The following is a 14,675-nucleotide window of genomic DNA, read 5'->3' on the forward strand; positions in this document are numbered from 1 at the left end:
GTTTGACACCTGTGTTTTAGAGGAACACGGTGAAATGTTGTTTTGGCTTGAAAATACTAACAATAAGAATCTTGTGAAAAAAGGTTCATGTTTCCATAGAAAGAAGTGAAAACATTGAAGAGACAAGATGTAAGAAGAAGACAGATAACTTTAATTAAAGCCACAAAGACAATTAAAGTAATTATTTAGCTTGTATCATCATACATGTAACTGAGCAAAGAGATGTTATTAATCACTCATTTAAAAACATAAAGAAAATATGTTAGAAATATAAAATAACAGAGGAAAACACTGTGAAACCTCCCAAAGGAACAAAATGTGTTTAACTGAAGCTCCTCAATGCTAAGAAACAAAAGTCACTTTGCAGCTGTATAAAATACCAATATACTGTTATGAACCTGGTTGTGTAGAGCATGTACAAACACATTTTCACAGCAGAATTTTAACAATGACTTCTGTGTAACAAACATTTATGAAAATAAACATATCTCCGCTGTTATCTCTACATCAAAATCTGATCAGATCTCAATAATATTTGATGGGGTTTTTTTCTTTCAAACAAACATCCCAGAGGTCTATTTCTGGGCTTCAGACATGTGACTCGGATGCTGCAAGAAATTCTGATAGGGATCAGGAAAAGACTGTATGGCTGGGTAGGTTATATTTAATTTATTCAGCTTCTTTAGCATGGAAGACCCACCAAATAAACATTTTCTGTCCAGGACTCAGCACTAAGTTAGCTGCTAACAACATTAGCACTCTGGGAACTACCAAGCTAGGGGGTAAAAATAATACACCTTACCATACATATGAACAGGGCCGTGCAGAGACCTTTGGGCGGGCAGGGGCTCCAAATTAAAGAGGGGCACATTGAACAAGATATTAAAACACCGTATACCAACATAACAACAACCCATAATACCTACATTTCTAAGTTTCACCTAGTTAACCCAGCTATGGATAACATGTAAAAGAATAGTCCTTTTGCTCTACAGTGTTGTATGCATGCGCAAAAGTTTTGTAACAACATGTATTGTATCTGTTTTTGTACATCGTGAGTCAGTGCCTCAACAGCTATGAGCCTCATCGCATGTCACTGTTTGGCACTCATATGAATCTTTATGTGTGTCAATAATTGATTTTTCGTCCTGAAACTATCTCCACATGTCCCACAAGAGAAAGGCTTCTCACCTGTGTGAATTCTCATGTGATGAGTTAAAGTCCTTCTTTTAGAGTATCTCTTTCCACAGGTCCCACAAGAGAAAGGCTTCTCACCTGTGTGAATTTTCACATGATCATATAAAGTATCTTTTCGAGAGAAACTTTTTCCACAGGTCCCACATGAGAAAGGCTTCTCACCTGTGTGAATTCTCAAGTGAACATTTAAATGATATTTTACAGAGAAACATTTTCCACAGGTCCCACATGAGAAAGGCTTCTCACCTGTGTGAATTCTTATGTGATTATTTAAAGTCCCTCTTTCATGGAAACTCTTTCCACAGGTCCCACAAGAAAAAGGCTTCTCACCTGTGTGAATTCTTATGTGATTATTTAAAATCCATCTTTCACTGTAACTCTTTCCACAGACCTCACAAGAGAAAGGTTTCTCACCTGTGTGAATTCTCAAGTGAACATTTAAATGATATTTTACAGAGAAACATTTTCCACAGGTCCCACATGAGAAAGGCTTCTCACCTGTGTGAATTCTCATGTGCTTATTTAAAGTCCCTCTGTCACTGTAACTCTTTCCACAGGTCCCACAGGAGAAAGGCTTCTCACCTGTGTGAATTCTTATGTGATTATTTAAATGCCCTCTTTGATTGAAACTCTTTCCACAGGTCCCACAGGAGAAAGGCTTCTCACCTGTGTGAATTCTCATGTGCATAGTTAAAGTCCCTCTATGAGCGTAACTTTTTCCACAATTCCCACAGGAGAAAGGCTTCTCACCTGTGTGAATTTTCATATGATCATATAAAGTATCTTTTCGAGAGAAACTTTTTCCACAGGTCCCACATGAGAAAGGCTTCTCACCTGTGTGAATTCGCATGTGATAAATTAAACCAACCTTTTGTCTGAAACTTTTCCCACAGGCTGAACAAGTGAAAGGTTTTACTCCTGTGTGAGTTATTATGTGTCTCATCAAGTTACTGTTTTCAGAAAAGGTTTCATCACAAATTTTATGAGAATGTAATTTTTGCCTTCCGTGAGCTTTCTTGTGCTTTTTTTGTTTTGAAGTGTCAGTTCTTACTTTCTGCTCTTTGGTTTTCTCATATTTCTCCTTTTGTTTTTGTTCTTCCTTTCTCTTTTTTCCTGGGTCTTCAGAATTGATTCCTTCCTGATTCTGGTTCTCAGTTTCTGCAGAGCCATGAGAGATGAGTTGGTTCGTCTGTGGTTCCGTTTCATTGAGAACCTCCTCCTCTTTACACACACAACATTGTGGGAGATCTGGACAAAAAGACAAAACAAAAGCTTTAAATGTCAATCAAACTAGAAATCCTTCACTTTAATCTCTTCATGCATCAAAACAGGATTTTCTTGGGTTAGTCTAAAATTACAGTCTTACAAGAATGAACATTAACTCAACCAATGAGGTTCTTCTGACCAGAATGGAATTAGATGTGAGTCAAAATATGATATTATGGACCTCCAGGTGAGCAAACAAGATGGTGATAGCTTAACTTAGTGGCTTCCTGTCAAATATTACATAAAAATTTCCTCTTCCATGTAGCTGCAGGATATATAACATATTAAATAGTGACATAAAATGCCTAACGCAAAACACTAACTATTTTTTTAATCTCACCCACTGATATTGTCAGACTTTGCTCCACTCACACGCTCAACACAAACTTTCAAAAGCACGACTAAATCTCAGCCTTTACTTTCCTGCGATTCGCAGCAGAATTGGTAACAGTGGGGTGATTGTTGTTAACATGCAGAAAATAATGGCAAAATGATCCTATTGAAAATATTTGACATGAATGTTGGACAAATTCATAATAGCTGATTATTCGCTGTCTCCCCCAGCGAATAATCCAGAAATCTCCTTCCTCTATGTAGATACAGAATATACATCACATAAAATAGTAATATTCTTTATTTAGTTTTTATTTTAGTATTTGAAATTTGGACATGACTTTATATTTCTGCCTCTTGGATTACATTATTATTAAATATTAATGCTACACTTGCCATTCTTATTTCCAGGTATGTTATCGGTTATTATCGGCATTTGGAGTAACTATCAGTTATTAGTATCTCTTAAAATAAGTTATTGTGCATTCCAAATAATAACCACTGTTAATTGTTTAACTTGAGTTATTTATTTTAAATCTATTTTAACTAACCGGAACAAACCTTATTATGTTTTTGGGGATTGTTTTATAATAAGAAGTGTGTAACTGCTGTTTTGTATTTATGGGTAACTGAAAGAAAATCTACCAATTACAAAACTCCTAAAGGATTTTTTTTTTTTCTGGAACTTCAACTTCTCAGTTACAGGGCACGAATACATTTTCACCAAAACGCCTCCATATTCGACTCCCATGCAGGAGTCTTTGTTGTGGATGGGTCCATCCTCTTCAGAGCATTCCCAGGAAATCAACGACCCGCTCATCCCCCACCTGGTTCATATGACTCTTGCTTGGAGTGGAATGATGGGAATACTCGTGTCATTTCTTTTGAATTTCTTTCAAAACAAATATGTAGATGCTTGGAAGCTGATATCGTAACCTTCCTCCTCATCTTCAGAGTTGTTTGGTTTTTTGTTGTCGTTTTTGACAAAGATGGCGTCTTTTGCTCTCTTTCAGAACTGGCAAAAATTTTACTCAGGTAACAGTAGCACTACTTCAACATATTTTTACTTAAATAAGAGTAAAAAAAAGGATTTGATGAAAAGTTTATTCAAACACAGAGTAACTGATCGAATTATCAATCATTTGATATTTAAAAAGTACATAATCAGATGGACCAAAATATAAAGTTAAATGAAAATGTTATTTAAGGAAGAAAATTCCAATATTTGATATAAGCAACGAACAAACAAACAAATAAGTAAATAAATAAATAAGGCAGAAAAAAGTGCAGGTCTTTTCCTAACTTCTCCCTGGATATTTTAACACGTTTTTAACTCTAATCAGTAAAACATGAAGGTGTTTCGTACCTATCCGGTGTAAGATGATCCTCGGTATCCGGGTAAAATCCATCAGTCTGCGCTGATCCTCCATCTCTTCCTCCATCTTAACGTTGATTTCTTTCCACTCTGTGAATGTTTCTCCAGCAGGAGTTACCTGCTCGTTGATAAACTCTCTCTGAGGCGGAACTGAAGACATTTTCACTGAAAACACGGAAATATTTACCGAAAACACCAAACCTGTTTTCAAACTACCTTCTAAGAGGAGCTAATGCTACCTCGTGAGCTCCGTAGCTTTCCGTGTGTTTCACTTTGGCTGCACTGAAGAAACTGTAAACGATTTTTAGTTCCCCCTAGACTTTTCCGCTTTGAGCCTCCTCTCAACATAAAGTTATATTAAATATTTTACAACATTAATAAAAGGTTCATATATTTCAGTGAGTGAAACACAGTATTAAAGTAATTACACAAACACACGGATGTTTCCAAGCCTTTTATTTCTGTTAATTATGAGGATTTTCTGCAGCGAATTGAACAGCCTTTACTTTTAGAATATTACATCATACTGACTAATGGAAGAAAAAAAAAAACTTAAGAAATGTGAGTTTGGATTCAGTCATCAAAAGGTATTTATTCTTACAAAAGAACCATATTTGAACATCTAATGAATTTTTTTGAGTCTGAACTGTTTAGTTTGTAAAACAGTCTAATGTTATATCAGGTTGTAGTTTTGTAGGTTGTGATTCAGTTTTAAAGTTAAATACTGAATGACTACATATATTTTAGAGGAACACGGTGAAATGTTGTTTTGGCTTGAAAATACAAACAATAAGAATCTTGTGAAAAAAGGTTCATGTTTCCATAGAAAGAAGTGAAAACACTGAAGAGACAAGATGTAAGAAGAAGACAGATAACTTTAATTAAAGCCACAAAGACAATTAAAGTTATTATTTAGCTTGTATCATCATACATGTACCTGAGCAAAGAGATGTTATTAATCACTCATTTAAAAACATAAAGAAAATATGTTAGAAATATAAAATAACAGAGGAAAACACTGTGAAACCTCCCAAAGGAACAGAATGTGTTTAACTGAAGCTCCTCCCTGCTAAGAAACAAAAGTCATTTTGTAGCTGTATAAAATACCAATATACTGTTATGAACCTGGTTGTGTAGAGCATGTACAAACACATTTTCACAGCAGAATTTTAACAATGACTTCTGTGTAACAAACATTTATGAAAATAAAAATCTCTCCGCTGTTATCTCTACATCAAAATCTGATCAGATCTCAATAATATTTGATGGGTTTTTTTTTTTCAAACAAACATCGCAGCGTTCTATTTCTGGGCTTCAAACACGTGACCCGGATGCTGCAAGAAATTCTGATAGGGATCAGGAAAAGACTGTATGGCTGGGTAGGTTATATTTAATTTATTCAGCTTCTTTAGCATGGAAGACCCACCAAATAAACATTTTCTGTCCAGGACTCAGCACTAAGTTAGCTGCTAACAATATTAGCACTCTGGGGACAACCAAGCTAGGGGGTAAAAATAATACACCTTACCATACATATGAACAGGGCCGTGCAGAGACCTTTGGGCGGGCAGGGGCTCCAAATTAAAGAGGGGCACATTGAACAAGATATTAAAACACCGTATACCAACATAACAACAACCCATAATACCTACATTTCTAAGTTTCACCTAGTTAACCCAGCTATGGATAACATGTAAAAGAATAGTCTTTTTGCTCTACAGTGTTGTATGCATGCGCAAAATTTTTGTAACAAGATGTATTGTATCTGTTTTTGTACATCGTGAGTCAGTGCCTCAACAGCTGAGCCTCATCGCATGTCACTGTTTGGCACTCATATGAATCTTTATGTGTGTCAATAATTGATTTTTCGTCCTGAAACTTTCTCCACATGTCCCACAAGAGAAAGGCTTCTCACCTGTGTGAATTCTCATGTGATGAGTTAAAGTCCTTCTTTCACTGTAACTCTTTCCACAGGCCTCACAAGAGAAAGGCTTCTCACCTGTGTGAATTTTCACATGATCATATAAAGTATCTTTTCGAGAGAAACTTTTTCCACAGGTCCCACATGAGAAAGGCTTCTCATCTGTGTGAATTCTCATGTGCTTATTTAAATGACCTTTTTGAGAGAAACCTTTTCCACAATTCCCACAAGAGAAAGGCTTCTCACCTGTGTGAATTCTCATGTGCATAGTTAAAGTCCCTCTATGAGCGTAACTTTTTCCACAATTCACACATGAGAAAGGCTTCTCATCTGTGTGAATTCTCAAGTGAACATTTAAATGATATTTTACAGAGAAACATTTTCCACAGGTTCCACATGAGAAAGGCTTCTCACCTGTGTGAATTCTCATGTGCTTATTTAAAGTCCCTCTGTCACTGTAACTCCTTCCACAGGTCCCACAGGAGAAAGGCTTCTCACCTGTGTGAATTCTCATGTGCTTATTTAAATTACCTTTACTAGAGAAACTTTTTCCACAATTCCCACAGGAGAAAGGCTTCTCACCTGTGTGAATTCTCATGTGCATAGTTAAAGTCCCTCTATGAGCGTAACTTTTTCCACAATTCCCACAGGAGAAAGGTTTCTCACCTGTGTGAATTCTCAAGTGAACATTTAAATTACCTTTTTGAGAGAAACCTTTTCCACAATTCCCACATGAGAAAGGCTTCTCACCTGTGTGAATTCTCATGTGATAAATTAAACCAACCTTTTGTCTGAAACTTTTCCCACAGGCTGAACAAGTGAAAGGTTTTACTCCTGTGTGAGTTATTATATGTCTCATCAAGTTACTGTTTTCAGAAAAGGTTTCATCACAAATTTTATAAGAATGTAATTTTTGCCTTCCGTGAGCTTTCTTGTGTGTTTGTTGTTTTGAAGTGTCAGTTCTTCCTTTCTGCTCTTTGGTTTTCTCATATTTCTCCTTTTGTTTTTGTTCTTCCTTTCTCTCTTTTCCTGGGTCTTCAGAATTGATTCCTTCCTGATCCCGCTTCTCAGCTTCTGGAGAGCCATGAGAGATGAGTTGGTTCCTCTGTGGTTCTGTTTCATTGAGAACCTCCTCCTCTTTACACACACAACATTGTGGGAGATCTGGACAAAAAGACAAAACAAAAGCCTTTAAATGTCAATCAAACAAGGAATCCTACACTTTAATCTCTTGATGCATCAAAACAGGATTTTCTTGGGTTAGTCTAAAATCACAGTCTTACAAGAATGAACATTAACTCAACCAATGAGGTTCTTCTGACCAGAATGGAATTAGATGCGAGTCAAAATATGATATTATGGACCTCCAGGTGACCAAACAAGATGGTGATAGCTTAACTTAGTGACTTCCTGTCAAATATTACATAAAAATTTCCTCTTCCATGTAGCTGCAGGATATATATCATATTAAATAGTGACATAAAATGCCTAACGCAAAACACTAACTATTTTTTTAATCTCACCCACTGATATTGTCAGACATTGCTCCACTCACACTCAACACAAACTTTCAAAAGCACGACTAAATCTCAGGCTTTACTTTCCTGCGATTCGCAGCAGAATTGGTAACAGTGGGGTGATTGTTGTTAACATGCAGAAAATAATGGCAAAATGATCCTATTGAAAATATTTGACATGAATATTGGAATATTTGGAAGATTAAATGTGAAAGGTGAAAATGGACAATGATATAATAATTTAAAGCGTTAATTTAATGCACAATTTATTAAATATGTCATTACATTATTGAAATGGAAACTTAGCAGCCAGTGGGGAAGGCTGCCGTACTCAAGGCATCGTTCCAGTCATTTTAAGGATGCTTATTGGTCCCCCAAAAACGATGAACACCAGGGCGTTATCATCAATCAATAAAATCTCCAAGGGCTGAACTTGAAAATTTTACGTTACGCCGTTAACACTTAGCTTTCGTCAACAACTCAGAGGTGGAAGTCAGCGCTCCATGCAACGCACATAATGTCCCGACCGAAACACGGAGCGCTAAATAATAAAACATAAATTGACAAAGCTTTGAGGCAGGTCAAGTTTCCTCAAGGACTTTTAATAATCGAGGTACTGGAACCATTAGAGGAATCGTTTCAGCCCTAACATAGAGTTCTCCAAAGAATCATAATTCCTCACAGGGGGTTGATGTAAATATCCATACAGGTCAGCTTGTGTCCAGTTTGAGGCAAAGGAGGCGCGCACAATCCGCGCTGAGATAAACTTCAGGGATAAAACAGCGGCAGCACTGGAGGCAACACGTAGAGGCACCAGCTGTGTGATTGGTCCGTTCTGCTGGTGTTTTATCAGATCATCATACGCTTGGCACGAACTGACGGCTATATCTGTCAGACAAGTAAATACTGTCATTACCATATGATTTTATTTAATCAGCAACATAGAATCAGTGACGCAAAAAGTGAGCATGCACTGTATGCAACGCATAGGGGCGCTGCACTAGAGGGAGCGCAAAAACAATGTGGGGAATTTTGTTTCTAATCAGCATTTTATGAACTTAACAGCTGTTTGTGTATGAAATGATCCATAACAAAGGAACAGCACTGATTAGCCGCCCCTCCCTTCCTGCTAGTGGCTCTCCCCGCACAAAACAGAAAAGGGGGAGTGATAAAGATGTTGGAGAGACAAAGAAAGAGTCAAAGTGGTTGAAAGACAGAAGGTAAGTAATGTCAGTGTATCAACAAGAGAGTTGTAAATATTCAGGTTAGCTTAAGCTAGCCTAAAATGACAGGCGGTTGTTGTCTACGCCCTGGATTGAACCAATACATGATTTATTCCGTATTGCTATAATGTCTGATAGACACACCTATCACACACATCTTAATAAGTGTAATAACTATAATGACCAAAACAAAACACGGGATATATTAAGGTCAGCTAAACTGTCGTTGCGGGACCTAAATAGAGTGCCTTCTCCGGGCCGGGGGGGTGTCCTGCCCCACGTGGAGGAGTTCAAGTATCTTGGGATCTTGTTCACGAATGGGGGAGGAAGGGAGCGGGAGACCGACAGGCGGATCGGCGCAGCGTCTTCCGTCAAGCGGGCGCTGTACCGGTCTGTCGTGGTGAAGAGAGAGCCGAGTCAAAAATCGAAGCTCTCAATTTACGGGTTGATCTACATTCCCACCCTCATCTACGGTCATGAGCTTTGGGTCATGACTCAAAGAACGAGATCACGGATACAAGCGGCCGAAATGGGTTTTCTCCGTAGGGTGTCTGGGCTCTCCCTTAGAGATAGGGTGAGAAGCTCAGTCATCCGGGAGAGACTCAAAGTAGAGCCGCTGCTCCTTCAAGTCGAGAGGAGCCAGTTGAGGTGGCTCGGGCATCTGGTCAGGATGCCTCCTGGACGCCTCCCTGGTGAGGTGTTCCGGGCACGTCCCACCGGGAGGAGGGGAAAACCCAGGACACGCTGGAGGGACTACGTCTCTCGGCTGGCCTGGGAACGCCTTGGGATTCCCCCAGAGGAGCTGGAACAAGTGGCTGGGGAGAGGGAAGTCTGGGCCTCCCTTTTGAAGCTGCTACCCCCGCGACCCGACCTCGGATAAAGCAGAAGAAATGAATGGATGGATGGAAGGATGGATTATTTCACCATTTTATTAATGTGGGTGGCCAGTTTGGATCAGGCTTCCTATCAAGCTATAAGAATGATAGAAAACATGCTAACAAAAAGCCTCAGACCTGCAGCCCATAGGCTGTTCTAGACATAGGCTGACAGAAGTGGCTCTTTGGCTCACTTATATATTAAATGATGAAATATTGCCCTGTTTTTTGTTTCATTCTTTTTTTAATTGTCCTGTAGGCAGCAATTTATTCACATATATATACATTTATACTTTAATTTAAGATGAGTTGTACGAGTTTATGTTGGGGGGAAGAGGGTGACCTGTTCGCATACACCTCAGAAAGTATGTAGTTGCACCCCTACATAGAATCATCAAACACTTTGCTATTAACAACTGTATGACATCCTGACTTAACGGTAAAGTAGAAACCACGACAATGCATGTATATCTATCTGGTTATCAATTAAATCAATTTAATGACTTATTTTCGTCACAACTTGTCGCGTGTGCTGAACTGACAACTCCTCTGACGGTCGGACTACTTAATGCGCAGGCATGCGTACTCACTGCATGTATGCTATTGTGACAGTGTAAGATAATCTGACAGAACACCGGCTTTAAATGCATAAACTATAAACCTAGAAATGTTTTAGAAATAAATGTGCTCCAAAAGTGAAACTGTCAGAACAACTGAGACGTTTGCAATCCGGCTTTAAGATTGAAACATAAATAAATTAATTAATTAAGCAATCCTTCCCCTCTCTCCCTCAATTATTAACTTTTCTAAAAAGAAAATCAAGCAACGCTTAGCCTGGCAGGAGGTCTAGTAAAGAATGACGGGCCACCAGGCTTATAATACACTGGAGGAAACCAATGTACTGTTTTGTGCAAAAAAAAAAAAAAATCTGAACAGAAAATGTTCAGCAAAGACATCTGAGCTTCTGTTATGACTGAAGAAGCTTTCATTCTGTTATAATCGCCCTTTAGCCGTTTCCTGAATCAGAAGCTACAACCAGAAGCCAACTTCAGCTTCGTTCAAGGCGGTCAGTTAGGATCGCCACCACACCTGGAGGATCGGACTGACGTTTCCTTCTGTGCAGTCCCGTTCTGTTTAGGATCCAGCTCACAGTGCGCATACTATTGCTGATTTCAACCACAATGCAAACCAGCATCAGTATCTCTCTGTTTTAGACCAAACATGAAGGAAAACCTGACCAACTCCTATTAGCCCCTGTACTAACCTTCATTATGCTGCACTACAAGCATATTATCGCCACCTCCTGGACATGAAAATATGTTTATGCAATATAATTATTACGTTCATACAATATTATTATTACGTTTATACAATAGATAATCATGCGCCAACGAGTTAAGAATATATAAACACGTCCCTTTAAATGTGTATATATTAGAATTTTTTTTTTTTTTCAAACTTTGTTTATTTGGTTTTTAACAGGAATTGCATAGCCATACATTTACAATGTGATACATATAAAACAAACCATACAATTCCCTTAAGTTATAAAAAACAAAACAAAAAAACACAACAAAACGACCTCCAATCACTCCCAGGCAATAAGAAAAAGTCATAAGAACAAGGACACACACAAGAAAAAAAAAATGTTTTGAAATAAATAAAAATTAAGATGCATTCTGCCACACCTAAAGAAAGTACAGTTTGTGCCCAGGAAAGTAAATATGGAACCATATGAAAAGGAAAATCCGAGAGAAAGGACACAGAATGAGCAGACAAATACATACACGAAGGACTAGACTGGGACAGAATGGAAATTAGCTTGACCAACCAATCATAGGAATGGCTGCCAGATTTCTACAAATTTGTCAGAGGAACCCCATAGTGACATCCTAATTTTTTCAAGTTTAAGAAAATAAACAATATCCCTCAACCAGAGTATGAAAGAAGGAGGTTGTGGTGATTTCCATTTAAGAAGAATTATCCTCCTTGCAATAATGGTCATAAAGGACAAAGAATTTTCTTGGGAAGAGGACAAAGGAGATGGCCCCGAAAACACCCCAAACAAAACACTCAGGGGGTTCGGATCAATTTTTCTGCCAACCACGTCTGATATAACAACAAATCTCTGTCCAAAAACTCTTCAGCTGGGGGCACAACCAAAACATGTGTATAAGGTTTGCAGGAGACTGTTGGCACCTATCACAAACTGGGGAAACCGTGCTATAAAATTTAGACAGACGAGCCCTGGTATAGTAAACGCGGTGCACAAGCTTGCATTGAATAAGACAGTGCCTAGCACATATAGAAGACTTATGTACCCGTATTAAGACACGTGACCAAAGCTCGTCAGGGATAGCCTCTCTATATATTAGAAATTTTAAATTGACATTTGTGACTGTATCCAAAAAAGACCAGGGACATCCATCCATTTTCTAACACCCCTGTCCCTAGTGGGGTTGGGAGGTGCTGGTGCGCGGGGTCACCCTGGACAGGTCGCCAGTCTGTCGCAGGGCGACACAGAGACAGTGCAATAATATTAGCCTGCATTATCTTTTCCTCTCAGGTTAGGGCGCTGCCTTGCTGCGCAAGCATTAGCTTTTTCCCTAAAATAAGCTTTTAGATATTTTTCTTAATTATTATCCATGTTTAGGACACTGAATGTAGGAAGTCCATGTAAGACAACATTCTAATGATAGCCCACATGCTACTGGCAGCATTTAGGTTTACATTAGCATTTTGGCTCATTTTGGATTATACACTAATTTTAACTAACTGAATTGTGCAAGTCCATGTTAGTCAACATGCTTGTGACTCTCCAGAGGCTATTGACTACTATTTAGCTAAGCTTAGCATTGATGCTAATTGTTAGCATCAGAACGCTGGGTCCAAACGTTGGCAGGCCCCGGTTAAATTTCTCCAGGAATTTTCTACTTCTGCTTAATATTTACAATTTGAGCCGATTCTTTAAATAGGTTTCCGAACACAACGATGATTTATCTGTCTAAAAACTCTCTTTAAAATGACTAATCAGTAAAACATGAAGGTGTTTCGTACCTATTCGGTGTAAGATGATCCTCGGTATCCGGGTAAAATCCATCAGTCTGCGCTGATCCTCCATCTCTTCCTCCATCTTAACGTTGATTTCTTTCAACTCTGTGAATGTTTCTCCAGCAGGAGTTACCTGCTCGTTGATAAACTCTCTCTGAGGCGGAACTGAAGATATTTTCACTGAAAACACCAAACCTGTTTTCAAACTACCTTCTAAGAGGAGCTAATGCTACCTCGTGAGCTCCGTAGCTTTCTGTGTGTTTCACTTTGGCTGCACTGCAGAAACTGTAAACGATTTTTAGTTCCACCTTGAATTTTCCGCTTTGAGCCTCCTCTCAAAATACAATTATACTAAATATTTTATTATATGAACGAAAAGTTCATTTATTTAAACAATTACACACAAACGGGAGTTTCCAAGCCTTTTATTTCTGTTGATTATGAGGATTTTCCTCAGCTAATTTATGATTAGAATATTACATCATACCGACACAAAATTAAAAAAAAGTACTTAGAAATGTGAGCTTGGAGTCAGTTATCAAAAGATACTTTTAATCTTACAAAAGAACCATATTAGAAGGTATTCTAATTTCTTGTGTGTGATCGTTTTAGCTTGTGAAACAGAGTCTAATATTATAGTTTTGTATTTTGTGATTCAGTTTTGAAGTTAAACAGTAAATGACAACATATATTATAGAGGAACACAGAGAATTGTTGTTTTGACTTGTAAAGATGGAGAATAACTGACTGTGTTGTGAAAAAATGGTTCATGTTGCCAAAAAAGAAGTGAAAACATGAAAGTTTGTGCCCTAAAGCATACAGTGTCACGCCAAATGGATGTTGAGGAGAAGTTGCCAGAGGTTGCCACTACCGTTGACAGCAAAGTTGCGGCAATGGAATGACATTTGGTGCCCGGCGGTGGAGGATCCAGCAGTGTGGATACGCCTGCTCCAGGAATACCCAACGCCAGTGACATGACATTGGCTGTGAACGTCTCTGAGGAAATGGCTGATTTTGGTATTTTGTTTACCTAAATACAAAGAAAGAACCACAGACAACGTTTATGAGTTTTCAACCAAACTTCTGCAGAAGGAGAAAACATAGCAAACCACTTCTCCAAGGAGTCTACCATGCGTTCTGACTCTCTGCATTAGAGCCTGTCTTTTATTAAGCAGGAGAAAGAATTTAATAATAATTAAATAATAATTAGAATATTATACATCTAAATTCCACATATACAAATTCTAATGTATACAAAATATTCGATTTCAGGTAGAATCAAATACACATCCAGTTACATTAACAATATATATAATTGTAATTGCAATTCAGTAACACTTCAGTAACATTAATGTAACAAGGAAGAGAATTACTGCAAGTAACAAGTAATAACAGGATAATATAGGTGAGAACTAGGCACTCAAAGTGTTAATACAGAGCATATTGATGCAGTACACTTAATGACCACAGGGTGGCGCATAAAGACCACGAATGGTAGAAGCGGTTCTTCCCGCCGCAAGATCGAGAAAATGATTATCCGCTCGAACATACCGGCTCCATAAGCGCTCGATGCTACATTTGGAAGCTAGTTTACCGTCCTGAACATCTTCAGAATAGTAGAAATAACACTACAATTCAGAGTACTGCCAGACAACTCTCAAACTGAACTATTCTTGTAACGTTAAACCAAGAAATGAGCGTTTAGCCAGGCATTTAAGAAATAGGCATTTCCTCATCAAAATACGTTGGAGCTCGCGGTAACCAAGGTTACACGGTTGCCGAACTAAACAGCGTGTAAGAAACACGAGCGGATGAAATGAATTATGTACTTACATTGTCATCAACGCACACGTACACACAAAGAATTCAACATTTTAGTGAGGTGCTGGAACAGAACTGCATGTGTCTACTAGCGAA

The 14,675-nt window shown here is 38.3% G+C and overlaps 5 protein-coding genes across 17 annotated transcripts in view; 1 reads left to right on the forward strand and 4 right to left on the reverse strand.

Annotated features, from left to right (window-relative positions):
* LOC116733095 (oocyte zinc finger protein XlCOF6-like) overlaps positions 1–14,675 on the reverse strand; it is a 778,765-nt gene that overhangs the window by 590,271 nt on the left and 173,819 nt on the right. The gene's annotated exons all lie outside the window — the stretch shown is intronic.
* The window catches only part of LOC116733104 (gastrula zinc finger protein XlCGF8.2DB-like), a 570,370-nt gene that overhangs the window by 391,109 nt on the left and 164,586 nt on the right, over positions 1–14,675 (reverse strand). The window contains exons 2-3 of one of the 5 annotated variants that reach the window (XM_032583823.1): positions 1,696–2,445; positions 135–1,359 (exon numbers count right to left, since the gene is read on the reverse strand). The exons of 3 other annotated variants lie outside the window; for them this stretch is intronic. In XM_032583823.1, the coding sequence (XP_032439714.1) occupies positions 1,094–1,359; positions 1,696–2,445 (1,016 nt within the window). In that variant the 3' untranslated portion in view covers positions 135–1,093. Of the gene's footprint in view, positions 1–134; positions 1,528–1,695; positions 2,446–14,675 lie in introns of those variants that run through there. One more of the 5 variants, XM_032583821.1, reaches the window with a different exon arrangement.
* LOC116733103 (immunoglobulin superfamily member 3-like) overlaps positions 1–14,675 on the forward strand; it is a 919,724-nt gene that overhangs the window by 364,383 nt on the left and 540,666 nt on the right. The window lies entirely within an intron of this gene.
* LOC116733131 (butyrophilin-like protein 8) overlaps positions 1–14,675 on the reverse strand; it is a 766,651-nt gene that overhangs the window by 200,339 nt on the left and 551,637 nt on the right. The gene's annotated exons all lie outside the window — the stretch shown is intronic.
* On the reverse strand, positions 4,613–14,318 carry LOC116733060 (gastrula zinc finger protein XlCGF57.1-like). Its single transcript, XM_032583749.1, has 4 exons — positions 14,310–14,318; positions 13,662–13,788; positions 12,765–12,782; positions 4,613–7,256 (listed from the first exon to the last, which is right to left on the reverse strand). Exons 1-4 carry the CDS (start codon positions 14,316–14,318, stop codon positions 5,989–5,991), a joined length of 1,422 nt encoding a protein of 473 aa, XP_032439640.1. The 3' UTR covers positions 4,613–5,988.

Source organism: Xiphophorus hellerii, chromosome 14 (genome assembly GCF_003331165.1).
Source record: "Xiphophorus hellerii strain 12219 chromosome 14, Xiphophorus_hellerii-4.1, whole genome shotgun sequence".
Classification (NCBI taxonomy): Eukaryota; Metazoa; Chordata; class Actinopteri; order Cyprinodontiformes; family Poeciliidae; genus Xiphophorus; species Xiphophorus hellerii.